A 17,309-nucleotide genomic window follows, 5' to 3' on the forward strand; every position below is an offset into this window, starting at 1 on the left:
TGTGGGGCTCGATCCCATAATGCCGGGATCACGCCCTGAGCCGAAGGCAGATGCTTAACCGCTGTGCCACCCAGGCACCCCGGTGACTACTGTTAAATCAACTGTGGCATAGCCTTACCGTGGTCTACTACCCACCAGTAAAAGGAACGAGCTATTGATACGCACACAGCTTGGATGGATCTCAAAGGCATCAAGCTTAATGAAAAAAAAAAAATCCCAAAAGCCACATACTGTATGAGTCTGTTTTTATAGCTCTTGAAATGACGTGATAGAGATGGAGAAAAAATTAGTGGTTGCTAGGGGTTATGGATGTTTGGGGGAGGAAAACAGACATAACTTTTAAAGAAGTAGCACAAAGGAGATCCTTATGGCTAGAATTGCTCTGTGTGTTAATTGGGCTGGTTCCTACCTGAATGTACGCATGTGATATAATCCAGTGCTATACACACACGTACTCATGTCAGTTTCCTGGTTTTGAGATTGTATCATAGTTACGTGAGGCATTAATCATTGTGGGGAACTGGATGGTGGGCACATGGGATTTCTTTGCTATCTTTGCAAATTTCTAGGAATCTATAATTATTTCAAGATGAAAAGGAAAAAAATAAGTGAATACAACTTATTTAGCTTTTCCTCAATGCCAACTTGATTTCCTTTTATTGACTCAAATGCTCAAATGCTATAAAAACACAAAATCTACATTGTAGTCAAGTTTTTAAAAAAGATGTATTAATAAGAGAATATTCATTCAAGATTTAGATTGAGGCAAAGATAGCCAGAATAATCCAATTTAGTCCATTAGCACGTTCACAGCTAAGATGAATCTTTGGGTCTTTTACCGGACAGAATACATAGAAATTCTAAGCTCACTATTTTAAAATTTTCTTACACTTTCAAATGGTCTCTGCTTTCACTCTGCTTAAACTTTTAAAGGACTAAATTCTAGAGTATTACCTCTAATCTACTGTTGATGTAGGTCATCACTGAACATTGTTAAAATTTTTTTGGAGATTCAGAGAATTCATGTGAATTAAAAATTTATGGGATGATAAATGTATTCAATTTATGATATGATCACTAGAAATTAAGCAAAAATTAATTTTAAAATGTCAACATTTATTGAAAGCTTCCCATGTGTTATCATATTTAATTTCACTGTACTGAAATTGTGGCATGGAGAGATTAACTTGCTCAAGTTTATGTGTATAAAGCTTTTAGTTTTGCATAATTGAAGAAAAAGGTTATGAGGAGTCTCTAAAATGAGACTATCTAAACTAGTTTATTGTTATATCCATAAAATTCTGGTGTTGGGCTTCTGAACCCAGCCAGGCTGATTCTAGAGCTTGCTTTCTTAATCAGCTATAGTATTATTTCTTTAAGAATACTGTTTTAAGAATCCTGCATAGAAGTACTTTTTTCCCCCTGAATTTCAATTTCCGAACAATTGCTTCTCACATTGAGAATAGTCAGGATTGCTACTTAGTTTCTATGGTGATGTATAGGTCTCTGGAATATCGCCATGTTTTTGTTTTGTTTTGGTTTTGGTTTTGGTTTTTCTGCTACTGGGAGTTTGCCTCCTTCATTCATCTATTTATTCATTTCATTCCATTTTGTACCATTTCATTCAATTCCTCAATGGTTGGGGTGAGGGAAAGAGACAGCCTGAGACAGGAAAGTCATGGTTATGGAAGGGGGAAATGTAGAATTGACAACAGTACAGATTCTCCTTTGGCCCGAGACTAAGGTCAGTGACAAATGAAACAATGAAATACTCAGCAAAGGTATGACAGAACCTATGTGAATTTAATTTGCACACTGAAGATATACCCACAGACTTTGATTGGAAAGTTGCAGCAAGTTCATATTTTTTTATAGTGAGAGATTGTAAAGTGACTAGCCAGGTTGCTTTTGGGACAATTAATGTATGGGTTTTTTGTACCTTCTTGTAAGTAAATAACTGGCTGTTCTCTACGATAATTGAAAAAAATTATGTTATGAGGAGTCGACATAAAGTGCAGCTATAATTGGTTCATATATTATCTTAAAGGCAGAAATACAGATGCACAATTTATTATTAGAGACTGCTATTTTGGAATTGAGTGATCAAGATATTCATTAGCTCATATCTGATGTATTTAGGTGCGTTAATGGAATTCATCCAAGGTCCATAGGCAGAACACATATCAGTGAAAGAGTGTTTTGAGCATATGTTTACTCTTAGACTTAGCCTACCATAGTTCTTCCAACTGTTTCAGTATAGTTTTAATACCATAAATGACATTCATCTTTTCAAGGAATTTATTTTGAATATTGTAATATGAAAATTAGTAAGTGTTCAAAATCTCTTCCTTGTCCTCCTTAAGAGCACAGATAAATTACTGTGGGTTTTTTTTTTTTTGGCGCGTTTTGCAATTGTGTATTTCCCAGATGCCCTTTGAATTATTTTTTTAAAATGTTGATAGTACTTTTTATCTCCTATTTTCAAAATTGGTCTGCCCAAAATCACCTGGGTATAATGATGGCTGTTTGTGATTTTCCAAGAACCAGGTAAGTGAATTCCCAGTCTAGACATGAGTTTCAGGTCATTTTTGCTGACTGCTGCCTCTCCCTAGCACCCTATGGTGTCTGTCACTAGAGACCACGGAGAAGTGATAGGGTGTGGTCTCAGGAGCATGTGCCGTGGTGTGCAATTTATCAGGGAACATGTGGATTTAAAATCCACCATACAGCAATGGAGGCATCGCTGTTGCTTTAATTATAAGTGTTCTGTGTGTATTTATATCAACGTGTGGCTTTTTTCTTGGGTTGTAAGTACAGATCCCTTAAGAATTCTGGTGGTGTGTTTCCTAAGGTATTTACCTTATTTAATAATTTAATAAATTAAATAACGTAATTATCTCATTTAATAAGTATTTATTTAATAATTCCAAACAAATGTTGAAAGGTCTAAAATAGCTAATTAATTCTGCCTTTCCTTGTGGTCCTGTTCAGGACGTAGCATCATTCAAAGAGTGGCGCTCTTTGTTATTTCTCTATAATATAGTAGTTTCTTAACTATTTCTGGCTTTTCTGATTTTTTTTTTATGATTTGATAAAGCTACCTTCAAAATTCTCATTCTCTCTAAAGCTCTTTCTCTCTCTCCACACACACACACACACACACACGCACGTGCGTGCCTGCACACACAAGCATGAACACACACACATGGATGCAGATATATACACACAGTTTTGCATTCAATTTCAGGTGTTTCATAAGTCCTCTGAATGGCAGGTTTAGTATTTCTGTATTGAGAACCTAGAACTTTTGTCGTTGAAAGTTATATGCTCCCCACTTGAATTATTATTAACAGCGTTCTGTCTTCCAGTCCCTGAGCAGCAGAGAGACCAGCTTTCTCATCAGTGAAGAACCAGTGGTAAGCAACCATTAGTCCTATACTTTCCTGCGTGGACACAAATGGGGTATTATTTTGTAGTCAGAGAGGGTGATGCTCTCTTTCCTGGGTCAGTTATTTTTTCAGGTCCTCGTACATGATATTTGAGAGTTTATTACTTTGGAAAAAAATCAGCTTCTTTTGGGGATAAAAGTACCATCAAATATATTGATGAGAAATACACATAAAGCATAGCCATTTGCTTGCATTTTAATTTCTCAGTTTTACAAATGAGAAAAAAATGAAGGGTCTGAGAGGTTTAATGACTAAAATTATCCAGACATTGAAGAGGCAGATCCTGGACTAGAACTCGAGTTTCTGAATTGTGGTTTAGTATTCTTTCTTCATACGTTATCCCTTCAATCCATTTACCTGTAAGTACATGCCTGAGAATAATCTAATAAAGTTTAATGGAGCCTAAAGCTTATGCTATTTTGGTGTCACTCTTTAAGAAGAATAATGGAACAATAATTTACCTTAAAAAATTTACAAAATATTTGACCATGAGAACATATTGTTAGAGTGTCCTTCTAAATCCTTGGAGGGGCTGGTGCCAGCAAGCAGCCCTGAAGCTTTGCCTTTATTAGCTTGAAGGTAAATCTGAGGATGAAACTGTGAAATGAAGCATTTTCAGAGAAAATTTTCTTCCTTGTTTTTCCTCTTAATCCTCTGTAGTAATCATTTTTACTTGGGTTTATCCATTTAATGTGTCATTTACTTTTCCATATATGGGTGTGTGTGTATATTTATATTCCTCCTGTCTCTTCCACGAAAGGCAGCATACTATATGTACTGGTCTGTTCCTTGGTTTTCACTTAACATAACCTGAGTTTATGCAATATTATATATAGATTTCATTCCTATTCATTTGTATGTTGTATAATATTACATTTTGAGGGGTTAGCATGGTGTTGTCATTCAATCCCTTTATTGATGCACATTTGAGTTGTTTTTAATCTTTTGTTATTACAAATATTGTTATGATAAATACCCTTGGGAGTCAGTCTTAATAATATTTTGGCCGGTGTTAAATAAGATTTCTGTATAAAAGAATAAACATATATGTAATTTTGCCACATATTGTCACATTCTCCTCTGATTTGCATTTCTAACAAGTGTAGGAGAATGCCTATTTGCCCACAGCCTCATCAATCGCATGTTGTCACGAGTTTAGATTTTTGCCTATCTGATGGTGGGATAGCTAGTGGCTGTTGGGAGCTCCATCAGTTAGCTGTGTATCTTAGTGTGGTTTAAATTTGCCTTTCTCTCAATATGAGTGGGACATTCATCTTTTCCTATGTTGATGGTCATTTTATTTATTTTTCTGGATAACTCTGTTCACTTATTTTGTCTATTTTCTTGTCAAACTGTTAGGTATTTCTTTTTCCTCTTGATTTTTTTTGGAACTGTTTACATATTTATTGTTATCCCCCTGCCTGTGATATGAGTTGTAAATCATTTCCCCATTATGTCATATGCTAGTACTTAAAATTCTAGGTTCCAAATGAGTTGAAAATGATTTATGATATTTCATTTTTTATGATGACAGTGTCTTTGGTTGAACAGTAAGTTGTGAAAATTAAACAGTAAGCTTCTTTTTCAAATAAACTTTTTACTTGAGTGTGGTTTTAGATTTACAGTTTTATTATGAATACAGTGCATAAAACTTCTTACACCCCATTTCCATTTTCCCTGTTACTAGCATCTTGCATTAGTATGTTACAAATTAATGAAATAATATTGATACATTATTATTAACTGAGGTCCATCCTTTATTTGGATTTCCTTAGTTTTTCCCTAATGTCCTTTTTCTACTTCTGGATCCCATCTAGGATACTACATTGCGTTTATTTATTTATTTGTAAGTTTTATTTTAATTCCAGTATAGTTAACATACAGTGTTACGTTAGTTTCAGATGTACAGTGTTATATTAGTTTCAGGTGTATAATATAGTGGTTCAACACTTCCATACATCAGCCTGTTCTCATCATGACAAGTGCACTCCTTAACCCCCATCACCTATTTCACCCATCCCCCCCACCTCCTTCCCTTTGGTAATCATCAGTTTGTTCTCTGTAGTTAAGAATCTGGTTCTTAGTTTGTTTCTCTCCTTTTTCCCCCTTTGCTTGTTTGTTTTGTTTCTTAAATTCCATGTATGAGTGAGACCATATATATTTATCTTTCTCTGACAGTCTTACTTTGCTTAGCATTATACTCTCTAGCTCTATCCATGTCATCCCAAATGGCACAGTCTCATTCTTTTTTATGGCTGAATAATATTCCAACGTATACCTATGCCATATCTTCTTTATCCATTCATTGATTGATGGACATGTAAGCTGCTTCTGTTATCTTGGCTATTGTAAATAATGCTACTATAAAAATAGGGTGCCATGTATCCCTTCGAATTAGTGTTTTTGTGTTCTTTGGATAAATACATAGTAGTATGAATATTGGATTGTAGGGTAATTCTATTTTTAACTTCTTGAGGAACCTCCATACTATTTTCTACAACAGCTACACCCAGTTTGCATTCCCACCAACGGTGCAAGAGGGTTCCTTTTTCTCCACATCCTCCCCAACACTTGCTGTTTCTTATGGTGTTGGCTTTAGCCATTCTGACAGGAGTGAGGTGATATCTCATTGTAGTTTTGATTTGCATGTCCTTGATGGTAAGCAATGATGAACACGTTTTCATGTGTTTGTTGGCCATCTGGATGTCTTCTTTGGAGAAATGTCTGTTCATGTCTTCTGCCCATTTTTAATTGGATTATTTGTTTTTTGAGTTGTTTCAGTTCTTTATATATTTTGGATACTAACCCTTTATCAAATATGTCATTTGCAAATATCTTCTCCTATTCTATAGGTTGCCTTTTATTTTTGTTGATTGTTTCTTTTGCTGTACAGAAACATTTTATTTTGACGTAGTCCTAATAGTTTAATTTTGCTTTTGTTTCCTTTGCCCTAGGAGACTTACTTAGAAAAAAGTTGCTGCAGCAATGTCAAAGGGGTTACTTCCTGTGTTCTCTTCTAGGATTTCTCACATTTAGGTCTTTAATCCATTTTGAATTTATTTTTACTACACTGCATTTAGTAGGCATGTCTCCTCTTGGCTGTGACAGTTTCTTTTACTTTTTGTGTTTTTGATGACCTTTGCAGTGTTGAGGCATACTGATTAGGTATTTTGTAGACTGTCCCTTAATTGGGATTTTTCTGATGTTTTTCTCAGGATTAGACTGGGGTGAATGTGTTTTGGGGAGGAAAACTGTAGAAGTTAAGTGATATTTCCATCACATTATATCAAGGGTATGTCCTGTCACCATGACTTACTGTTCTTGATGTTAACTTTGATTGTCTGGCTTGAAGTAGTGTTTGTCAGTTTGCTGTGCTATTAAGTTATTCTTTTTCTTCTCCCTTTCTATACTATATTCTTTGGAAGAAAGTCAATCTATGAAGCCTACACTTAAGGACTGGGGGAGTTGTGCTTCAAGTTCTTAAGGGTAAATGAATTATTTAGCATTCTTTTGTATGGTAAATTTATCTCTTAGTCATTCATTCATTCATTCCAGGATGGACTCATGGATATTTATTTTCTATTTTGTGTTATAAACCCAATACTATTTTATTTATTTTGTTGCTCAAATTGTTATTGGTGTGGCTATTGGGAACTTTCTTGATTGACCTATATCCTTTTGACATACCCCTATTAATAAAAAGCCCCAAGTTGGGGCTTGATCCCAGGGCAGACACTTAACCGACTGAGCCACCCAGGTGCCCCTCTATTCACCTGTTGATGGGTGTTCATATTGTTTTCAGTTTGGGGACCACTACAAATGAAACTGTTAGGAACACTCATGTTAGACATATATAGTTTGTATAGACATATATTTTAATTAATCTTCGTTAATTTCTTAGGAGTAAAATTTCTGGGTCATATGAAAGAACATGTGTAAATTTATATGAATGCTGAACTATTTGTAAAAGTGGTTCTGCCATTTTTCTTTCCTACCAGTAATATATGAGAGTTCTAGTTGCTCTACACCCTCACCAGCACTTGATATTGTCAGCTTTTTAATTTTAGTAATCTAATGGAAGATAGTGGTATCATATGATTTTGATTCTCATTTCCCTGATAAATAATGCTGTTACACGTCTTTTCATGGGCTTATTGGCCATTCATATGTCTTCCTCTGTGAACTATCCTTTCATATCTTTTGCATATTTTTAAAAATCAAGTTAACTTCCTATTGAGTTGTAAGAGTTATGTACTCTATACGCAAGGCCTTGTCAGCTGTTTTCATTGCAAATATTTTCTCCCAGTCTGTGACTTTACTTAAAATATTTTAACAAATTTTGAAGTCTTCGGAGTTTAATTTCTCATATTTTTCTTTTATGATCCATGCTTTCTGTGTTCTAAGAAATATTTGTTTACACCAAGTAAGAGAGATTTCTCAGATTTTCTTGTTTTATAGTTTTAACTTTTACTTTTGGCCTGTGATCTATTTGGAGGTAACTTTTGTAGATGACTTGTGTGAGGATTGAAGTTTATTTATTTGTAATATAAATACAGCACTGTCTGTTCAAGTGACTATCCTTTTCTCATAAATTACACTGGGACTTCAGTGGAATATCAGTAGACTGTGTATACGTGAGTTTACTTTTAAACTCTATTTTGTCCCATCATCTGTCTATTCTTATGCCAGTATTATACTGTCTTGATTACTCCCACTTTAGAGTAAGTATTAACATCAGGCAGAGTGTTACTCCTACTTTGTTCTTCCTTATCAAAATTGTTTGGCTATTTTAGATTCTTTGCATTTCCATAAACATTTTAGAATCACTTTGATAATTTCTAAACAACAAAAAAAATCTTACTGGTATTTTGATTGGTATTGCATAGAGTTTTAGATGAATTTGAGAAGAATCTATATATTAACAACACTGATCTTTCAATACATGAACATGGAATATATCTCTTTATTTTGATCTTTAATCCATCTCAGCAACGTTTTCATTTTTAGTATATGTCTTGCACGTCTATTGTTAAATTTGTTCATAGATACTTTATATTTTTGATATTCTTATAAATATCTTTTCAATTTTCAATTAGACCTTCATATATATATATCATATATATAATCATAAATAATCATATATATATTTATGATTAAAGCATATGGGATATCCTAAAGCACCATGCTATGCCACATGAATAGTACGGGCACCAAGGCAGTAGAATGTCAGAAGACCCAGAGCTTTCTCTATGTGGGGGTCATTCACAAAGGAAGTTAGAATGGCCGGGAGAAAAGTGAGGTTTCCTTGTATGAAATGGAAACACATAGAAGGCTCTCTGCCACATTTTTTTAACCTCTTCATTTTAGGCTTATTCAACATGTGAGCATCCTTTTATGTGGTCTCAGTTAACAAAATAAGATGGTAGTAGTATTAGAAAATATTTAAGGTTCTTTTATCTATATTAGTTGTTATAGTATTTAATATAACATATTCAGAATCCTCACTAGAATACTCATTGTTATAAAATTCTGAGCCAGTCTCTTCTTTGTTTAGAGTGCCATGCACAGCATATTTGATAATTGGAATAGTTAATATTTTTTTAAAATAGCTCCCCTGCATGACAAAATATATTTCAGGCTTAATGATGAAATGAGTAAAAATGTTGGCCAGAAAATAAATACATCAGTGAACATTTTATATTATTGCATTATATATATATATATATATATATATATATATACTGTATATATAGTCTTGCTAGTTAAAAAATAAAAATTAAAACTAAATATGTTATTACAAAAAAGGATAATGAATATTTTAACATTATATTAGTTGAAGTTTTAGAAAAAAGGGAGAAACCATATTCCTGCATATTGGCCTATCTCAGCAATGAATTGCAGTGCCTGTTTGGGGACCTTCTGCAAATGTCTCATTGGTGTATTTAAAATTGAGCTTTGCATATTTATAGCTATTAGTGTATAGCCAAAGTTGTCAAATATACTCACAGTTGATAAAAATAATACATTTTATTAATTTTAACTTCAAAAATTTCTCTCCTCTAAAGCAATGGATATACAAATAGTTAGGAAAAGTCTTAAGCATAAGGGTATTAGAAATTCATATAATCCCATTTCACAGTAAATTCCTGAGAAATCATAATACTCTGCATGTCTTCGATTTTAGAGATCTGTTCTATCTGCTTTCAGATGTCTTCACAGTGGAAAAAAATTCCACTAGAAGGATCTTCACTAGAAACTTCATCCTCAGTTCTTTTTGGAAAAAACTTCCAAAGTTTTTTTTCTGCAAAAAACCCCAAAACCAAAACAAAGAAAATGACTAAATGAGAGTGAACATTGACATTATATGTCCCATTACTATAGAAGGAGTGTCGGGACACCTGGGCTGCTCAGTCAGTTAAATGTCTGACTCTTGATTTTGTCTGGGGTCATGGTCTCAAGGATGTGTGATTGAGCCCTGCATTGGGCTCCATGTTCAGTGGGGAATCTGCCTGGAATTCCCTCTCTCCCTCTCCTTCTGCCTCTCTCCCTGCTTGTGCTCTCTCTCTTTCTCTCTCTCAAATAAATGAATAAATAAAATCTTTAAAAAAAAGGGGGAGTGTCTACTTCTTGGTGAAACTGATTGAGGAATTCAGACGTTGAAATTTTGATTTTTCTTGCCATGTAAGACCGGAATCTTTTGTCATTTTTCCTAGTATTCTTCTCATAAATTGGATTTTTTTTATGTGCAAATATCCATGTCCATAATTTTTTTGCTACATGGTCAATTGTTCCTCTATGATTTTTATGTGCTAGTCTTCGAGGAACAGTCTTAAAGCTTGGTGTTTCACTGTACATTCTTAAGGTCCGTTGCAAGTATTTGCAAATATTTCTGTGTCTGATTCCCAAACTAGAAGATAGAAAGGAAATTCCACATGGCTGTTATTGTGTATTTTGAAGCTACAGTTTGAGCATAGGAATAAGTAGACCACAGAGGCTGGGAGTATGAAAGGCACTCAAAGCAATCGTCAAGGAAGTTACAAATATACTGTCAAAGCAAAGTCTTTTGCTGAATCCATAAGCATCGGCATATCCAGATACGGTCACACATAACTGGGGATTTTCCAAATTAACTTCCATTTACTAAATTGAAACTTACATATACAATATTAAAACTCATCAGAAACGTAGCAATTGTTTAGGATTTAGACAAACATATTTTTCAAGAAGGATTATTTTACCAATGTCATAAGAATTTGCTGGTAGTTGACTTTTTGTTGTTTCTATTATTTTACTGGGTGAACACCAAGGGTGTGTAAGCCTTTTGTGTACCTAGCTAGTTATATGTCTTTATTACCATTTGCTGATAATTAATAAGAACCTACCTGATAACATTAAACATAGAGTACCCAGTGTTTGGCACAAAGAAATTAAGATAGAGTGATACTCTTTAATTGCTGTGGTTTTTTTGTTTAAATTTAGGACTTGTGTAGGGTCTACTCAGTAAGTGGCATTCATAGTTTGTAGATTGAGTATCTGTATTCTTAACATCAAGGATTAATGTAGATTTAAATGTGAAATTGTAGTCTCAAGAGCAACTGGACTTTTTCTTGCTTAGAAATTTAGAGCATTGAATGGCTTGTTGTATTACAACTCCATGAGTTATATTGATTTTCATTCGCTTACAGTATATATTCCAGAATTGTCTATGATATTGGACTTTCACGCCCTGCTCATCTGTCATCAATGATGTAGTAGCTGAGACAGGAGCTGGAGTCAACAGTCTCTCAGGTGCTTCCTGCTGTACCACACTGAGTAGTGCCTGTATTGGTCAGTAGCTGGCCTGTTGAAGGCGTTCAAAAATGGCCAGGGAAGGGTGTGAGAAAAAAGAAATACATAAAGTAAAAGGAATGCAGATGAATGATCAAGATTATATATAATGAGAGAAAGATATTATTGACAACTCCTACTATGTGACACCAATAATACCGGTTATCAACTCTCTTCCTAGAGTGTCTTCTTACAAATAAATTTGATTAAATTTAATTAATTGAAATTACATAGAAAAAACTTTATGAAAAGTTTATAACATATGAAAATTTATTTTAATATTATGGTAATATTATGAAAAAGGCAAGAAAAATGCATACATTAAGTATAATGATTTACTATATTAAAAAATTCAGTGCTTAGAGAAAGCCAGAAATAAATACATCAAATAGTTACTACGGTAACATGGAAATAGCAATGATTTTAAAAAATACTTTTTCATTAGTTTCAGTGTTATCCATTTTTTAATAAAAAGCAAACATAATTTAGCACATAATGGAAATACATAATAAGGTTATTAATTCTATAATTTTTATCTCTAGAACATAATTTTATCTTTTTGTAATCAAGTCCTTTGGTGGTGATCTTGTAATACGTTTAAAATCAAGTTTAAAAGATATTAACTGTCGAGTCAATATGTTTTCAGGACCAACTGCTGGTATTGATCCCATTGGTTTTTATATTGTGAAGATAACATATGTATTGGGAAAGCTGCAAACTAACTTGATATTAGATGTATTTATTGAAGAAGGCTTTTTAGGAATCATTTAGGTAACTTTTTAAATCCTGCACTCTTAGTAGCTCTTGAATGTATGGTACTTAGTTAATTCATGACCCTAGGGCCAACTTAAGATTTTATTTATTTATTCGAGAGAGAGAGAGCACACAGGAGCAGGGGGACAGGGCAGAGGGAGAGGGAGAAGCAGACTCCCCACTGAGCAGGGAGCCCGATACAGGGCTAGATCCCAGGACTCTGAGATCAGGGTCTGAACTGAAAGCAGATGCTTAACTGACTGAGCTACCTAAGCACCCAATGGGCCAACATATTCTATAGGCACAGTGGGTCCTGTGCGTAGTAGGGCCCACGATGCTTTTTGGAGCCCATGGAAATGTTTTAATTTCTTCTATAATCAGAATTAAAGAAACAAAAAAACCCCATAAATATAATTGTGTATATATATATATTCACATATATATACATATATGTATATTCATTTATTTCTTTTTATTTTTTTTATTTTTTATTTATTTTTTTTTTAAGATTTTATTTATTTATTTGACAGAGATAGAGACAGCCAGCGAGAGAGGGAACACAAGCAGGGGGAGTGGGAGAGGAAGAAGCAGGCTCATAGCAGAGGAGCCTGATGTGGGGCTCAATCCCATAACGCCAGGATCACGCCCTGAGCCGAAGGCAGATGCTTAACCGCTGTGCCACCCAGGTGCCCCTCTTTTTATTTTTTTAAGATTTTATTTATTTATTTGTCAGAGAGAGAGAGAGTACAAACAGGGGGAGCAACAGAGGGAGAGGGAGAAGCAGGCTCCCCACTGAGCAGGGAGCCAGATGCAGGGCTGGATCGCAGGACTCCAAGATCATTCATAATGTGAGCCGAAGACAAAGGCTTAACCGATTGGGCTACCCAGGCTCCCCTCATTTATTTCTTTTTATTTTGAAAAAAAATTTTTTTTAATGGTGGAAGGAGCCCACAGAAAGCAAATAGGCCAGACAGAGCCCATGACAGTTTTAATGATGTCCTGAAACACCCCTTAGTGCACAACTCTTTCCTTTCCCTTAGTGATTCTGTAATGAATTTAGGAAAAAACATCTGAGAATAACAGTAACTTGTGGATCTCATGAGAGATCTAAGAAAATCAAAGTGCTGAGATGAAAAATGTCAGCCCAGCAGAAGAATGCAGTTTAAAATATGCTTTTATGCAGGGACTCCTGGGTGGCTCAGTTGGTTAAGTGTCTGTCTTCACTCAGGTCATGATCCCAGGGTCCTGCTTCTCCCCCTGCTGTACGCACTATCTCTCTCTCTCTCTCTGACAAATAAATAAATAAAATCTTAAAAAAATTAAAAAAAGGATTTTAAAAATAAAAATAAAGTAAAATAAAATATGCTTTATGCAATGACCAGCATCCGTCTTGTGTCTGTTGTGTTCTTAAGCAACAGCAGTATTAACTCAGCTAACATGGTAGGTCCTTGGTTTACAGAGCAGGGATTTTTCACTGCAGTAGTCACCTCTGCTTAGGTCTCTAGCTTATTTTAAGAAAACAACAGTTTCAGCAAAACTTTTTCCATGACGGGAACTAAAACTTTTTATTGACAGTTTTATTAGAATATTTACCTTTCATTATATTATAAAATACACACAGCCATTTGTGCCATTGTTTGGTTTTCTTTCAGATATTATTGATTTTCCCAGATGTTTTAGGTAATTGCCTTGGTGTTTAAAAATAAAGGTCATAGTAACTGAAGATTGAAAACAACTCAGCATTTAAATAACCAAATGACTTTCCCTTACTTTACTCCAGTATTTTGGGAGGCTATGAAATATTTTATGCTATGAGTTGAACTTCCCATACCATACAGTATAATTGTAGTGATTTTACTGTCTTTGTCTGATATATATGGGCATACTTAATATTTTACTTTACTTTTCCATTCTTCTCATGTTTTCCTTCATTATTTTTTTTCTCTCTCCTCTCTTCCTTAATTCAGTTCCATAAATACATATTATTTAAAGTTACTATATAAAGAACTTAAGGAAATTTACTTTGAAGTCTCTTTTTTCCCCCTTTCCTTTATTCTTTATTGTTTTCTTCCTACATTTGTTCTTCTTTTCCTCTTACTAGCTTCTCCCACCGTCCAACTTTATTTTTAAAAATTTTTAAATTTAAATTCAATTAGCCAACATATAGTACATCATCAGTTTCAGATGTAGTGTTCAATAATTTATCAGTTGCGTGTAACACCCAGTGCTCATCACATCACGTGCCCTCCTTAATCCCACACTCTAGCTTTAAATGCCACACACACACACACACACACACACACACACACACACTCACCTGAGTGATCATACTGAATGTGTATTTGCATGCCTGTGTTTTGGGAATCTTTAATGTCAGGCAGGATTTGCTAACTTTCTGTTGATTGTTTCACAGTCTGCAAAACGATTCAATTTGTTCCTGAGGCGACGTCTTATGGTAAAACAAGTGCTGAATGATGCTGCTTATGCTTTGGATGGCTGCAGTGAAATCCCCAGTGACTTTTATTCCAATATATACCTGTGATTTGGGGGAACTTTGTCACTGATTCCCCAGTCCCCAGGCAATTAAGATTTTAGAATGGTGATTCTTAATTGTTTCTGGATCTGATTAAAGCTGTGGACCCTCTTTCTAAAAAATGTATATGTATGTCTGTTCATATACATGTAATTTATGTATATATTATATGTAATATATATTTGGTGTGTATACATATTTATATGTAGTATATATACCTATACATACTATAATATATATTTGGTATATATAATATTTATATTTGGTATGTGCATATGTATACACACATACATATATATTACATACATATACACATACATACACACTATTTGCCTACAGTTTTAGAAGTTTTTGAGCTCCCAATAGGGATCCTGGACTATGAACCTTAGAACAACTATCTCATTCAAAGAAAAGCCACCCAGATGTTTGCCTCATTATAAATGGGCATTTCTAAGAACAAATGAAATATAAACACAGACACATCACGTTGCAAAGTATTATCTTATTGTCATGTCTTGAGCAAAACAGAAGAATGACGTTTTTTGATAGCCTTCAGTTATATGTAACAAAATTATCAGGCTTTTCTCCCTAGTTTGCTTCAACCAGCTTTTTGCCTCCATATGCCTCCTGGTGATCAATAAGGTTGCCAGTGATTTCTCTATATTTTTAAACATTTTACTGTTAATTTTAAGGCATGACATTATGATGGAATTTGGGTTTTCCTAGGTAGCATTTGGCTTTCAGAAGGGAAGTATATATATCCATTTGACTGAACACTCAGAAAAATTAAAGTAACTTTCTTCTAATTACTTTGTTTATTCCCTAATAGTCAAATACTCTGAGTGTGATCTTTGTTGATTTCTATGTATACATCCTCTGTCGTCAGAACTTCTCTGTGGACCTAGATTTAGCTTGCCAAACAATATAAAACACTTGTAAATACATATTATTTTAAAAATAATCTCTACCATGGAAATTTCAGCTGTCATGAACTAAGAGCAAAAGAATTATTGTTTTTTCCCCCTAATTTTAGCTTTGGTAATATTTAGTCCAATTAGTCTTTTTTTTTTTTTTTTTTCCTGCCTCAGTTTGGATTCCATGAGTTTTGGTGGACTTCATAAAATATGCTAATATTATGATAATTTATAAGAGCTCAAATGGTTTTTTTTTTGTTTTGTTTTGATTGCTTTTCCTTTCTGTAGTGATTTATATAAATCAAGAGGTAACATGGTAACAGTGAGTTTTCTCAGATGCTTTTACTTTGTTTTAGGAAAAGGGAGATGATTATGCATGTTTTGTTAGGGTGCAGAGAACTCACTCATAACGTTTGAATTACTATATTGTGATACTGACTCTCCAGACTCCCTGGATGTGTCTTGTTTCTTTGTTTATTTTCCCGCTCATTTCCTCCTGTGCACTGGGAGTTCTTCCCAAGACACATCAACTCTGCCTTCACTTAGATAAAATACAGTTACTTTGTCCAAAGACCAGGTCAAACATGAGATTTTTGACTTATGCATGACTGATCTATATCCATTCCTTTGTAGGGGCGGTCTCCCTGGCCTGCCTTGGGTACAAAACAGCATAGAGTCCCATACCAGAAACTCCTAAACTAACATAAATACCAGTTATGAAAAGTAAAAACATCCAGTCCTCCATTCACAGGTTAGCTGACGCAATTGGAAAATGCGTATGTGAGGTTAGAAATCACAGGGTTAGAGAGATCACGGACATCTACTCTATCATCTGTTTGCATCATTCTAAGTATGACACATGGGCCCTTCCAAATATTACATATTAGGTATCACAAAGTCTGAGGAAGGCCAAATCAGTCAAACATGAGATCTCTTCTGAAGCCTCTAGTGTTTTTGTGGTTTTGAAAGGGAAGGAATTAATGAACTAGACAACATGGGAACATTGAATTTGTCAGTTTAACTATTATACTGAGAGAATTGATAACACAGATTTTAAACAAAGGATGGATTCTGGCTCACTTAGGGACTGGTGTTGAAAGGAGAGCTGCATGAGCATTTATTTGTAGTAAACCCAGCTGGCAAGCTACCTGCTTTCTGATTTTTAACTGCGCCTGGATTTTATTTTAACCCTTCAAAAGTTGAATTAGAAAGTGGCAATTTTATGAAAACAGAGTATAAGCATGAGTCACAAATTAATTTTCTTAGAGCGAGATGCCTTAATTGGTCTATAATTACACCCCCAAAGTAGTGTGTGAACATGAATTATCTGTTGGACTAACTGGTATGTTCTTTAATGAAGATAACAAGTGTCTCTCTGAATATGGGTTTTGGGATCAATGTATACCTTTGTTCATTTTACATTTTGGCATAATTGCAGCATTTTTGTTGTGTGTGCATGTAGGTAAATGCTTAGCTTCATCTTGGGTCTTTCTTGTTTATATATACATATCTCCTTTATGGAATTGCACTTTCTAAAACAAACACAATCATTTGATTGACACTTGGGTGATTTGTCTTCACTTGCCATTTCAGGACTGAAAAAAAAAATTAGACCAAATTTCAGCTAATTCTTTTCATGTTTTTGCCACTTGAAAATAAAACTGTAAAAGTGGTGTCATTCCTGTCTCCTGCAGTTTAAAAAAGACGAACAAAGCAAAGATTCTATCTTCTTCCGAGATGGGGTTCGGCAAATTGACTTTGTGCTCTCGTATGTTGATGACGTAAAGAAAGAAGCAGAATTAAAGGCGGTAAGTACTTAGGGGAGAGAAATGG

At 34.4% G+C, this 17,309-nt stretch overlaps 1 protein-coding gene across 2 annotated transcripts in view; it reads left to right on the forward strand.

Moving 5' to 3' along the window:
- The window catches only part of ANO5 (anoctamin 5), a 102,617-nt gene that overhangs the window by 18,834 nt on the left and 66,474 nt on the right, over positions 1-17,309 (forward strand). Inside the window, exons 3-5 of one of the 2 annotated variants that reach the window (XM_045808608.2) lie at positions 3,369-3,416; positions 14,443-14,484; positions 17,171-17,284. In XM_045808608.2, coding sequence (XP_045664564.2) covers positions 3,369-3,416; positions 14,443-14,484; positions 17,171-17,284 — 204 coding nt within the window. The remainder of the gene's footprint in view (positions 1-3,368; positions 3,417-14,442; positions 14,485-17,170; positions 17,285-17,309) is intronic. The other variant, XM_087855346.1, reaches the window with a different exon arrangement.

This window comes from Ursus americanus, chromosome 24 (genome assembly GCF_024610735.1).
Source record: "Ursus americanus isolate L20-20 chromosome 24, mUrsAme1.1.p, whole genome shotgun sequence".
NCBI lineage: Eukaryota > Metazoa > Chordata > Mammalia > Carnivora > Ursidae > Ursus > Ursus americanus.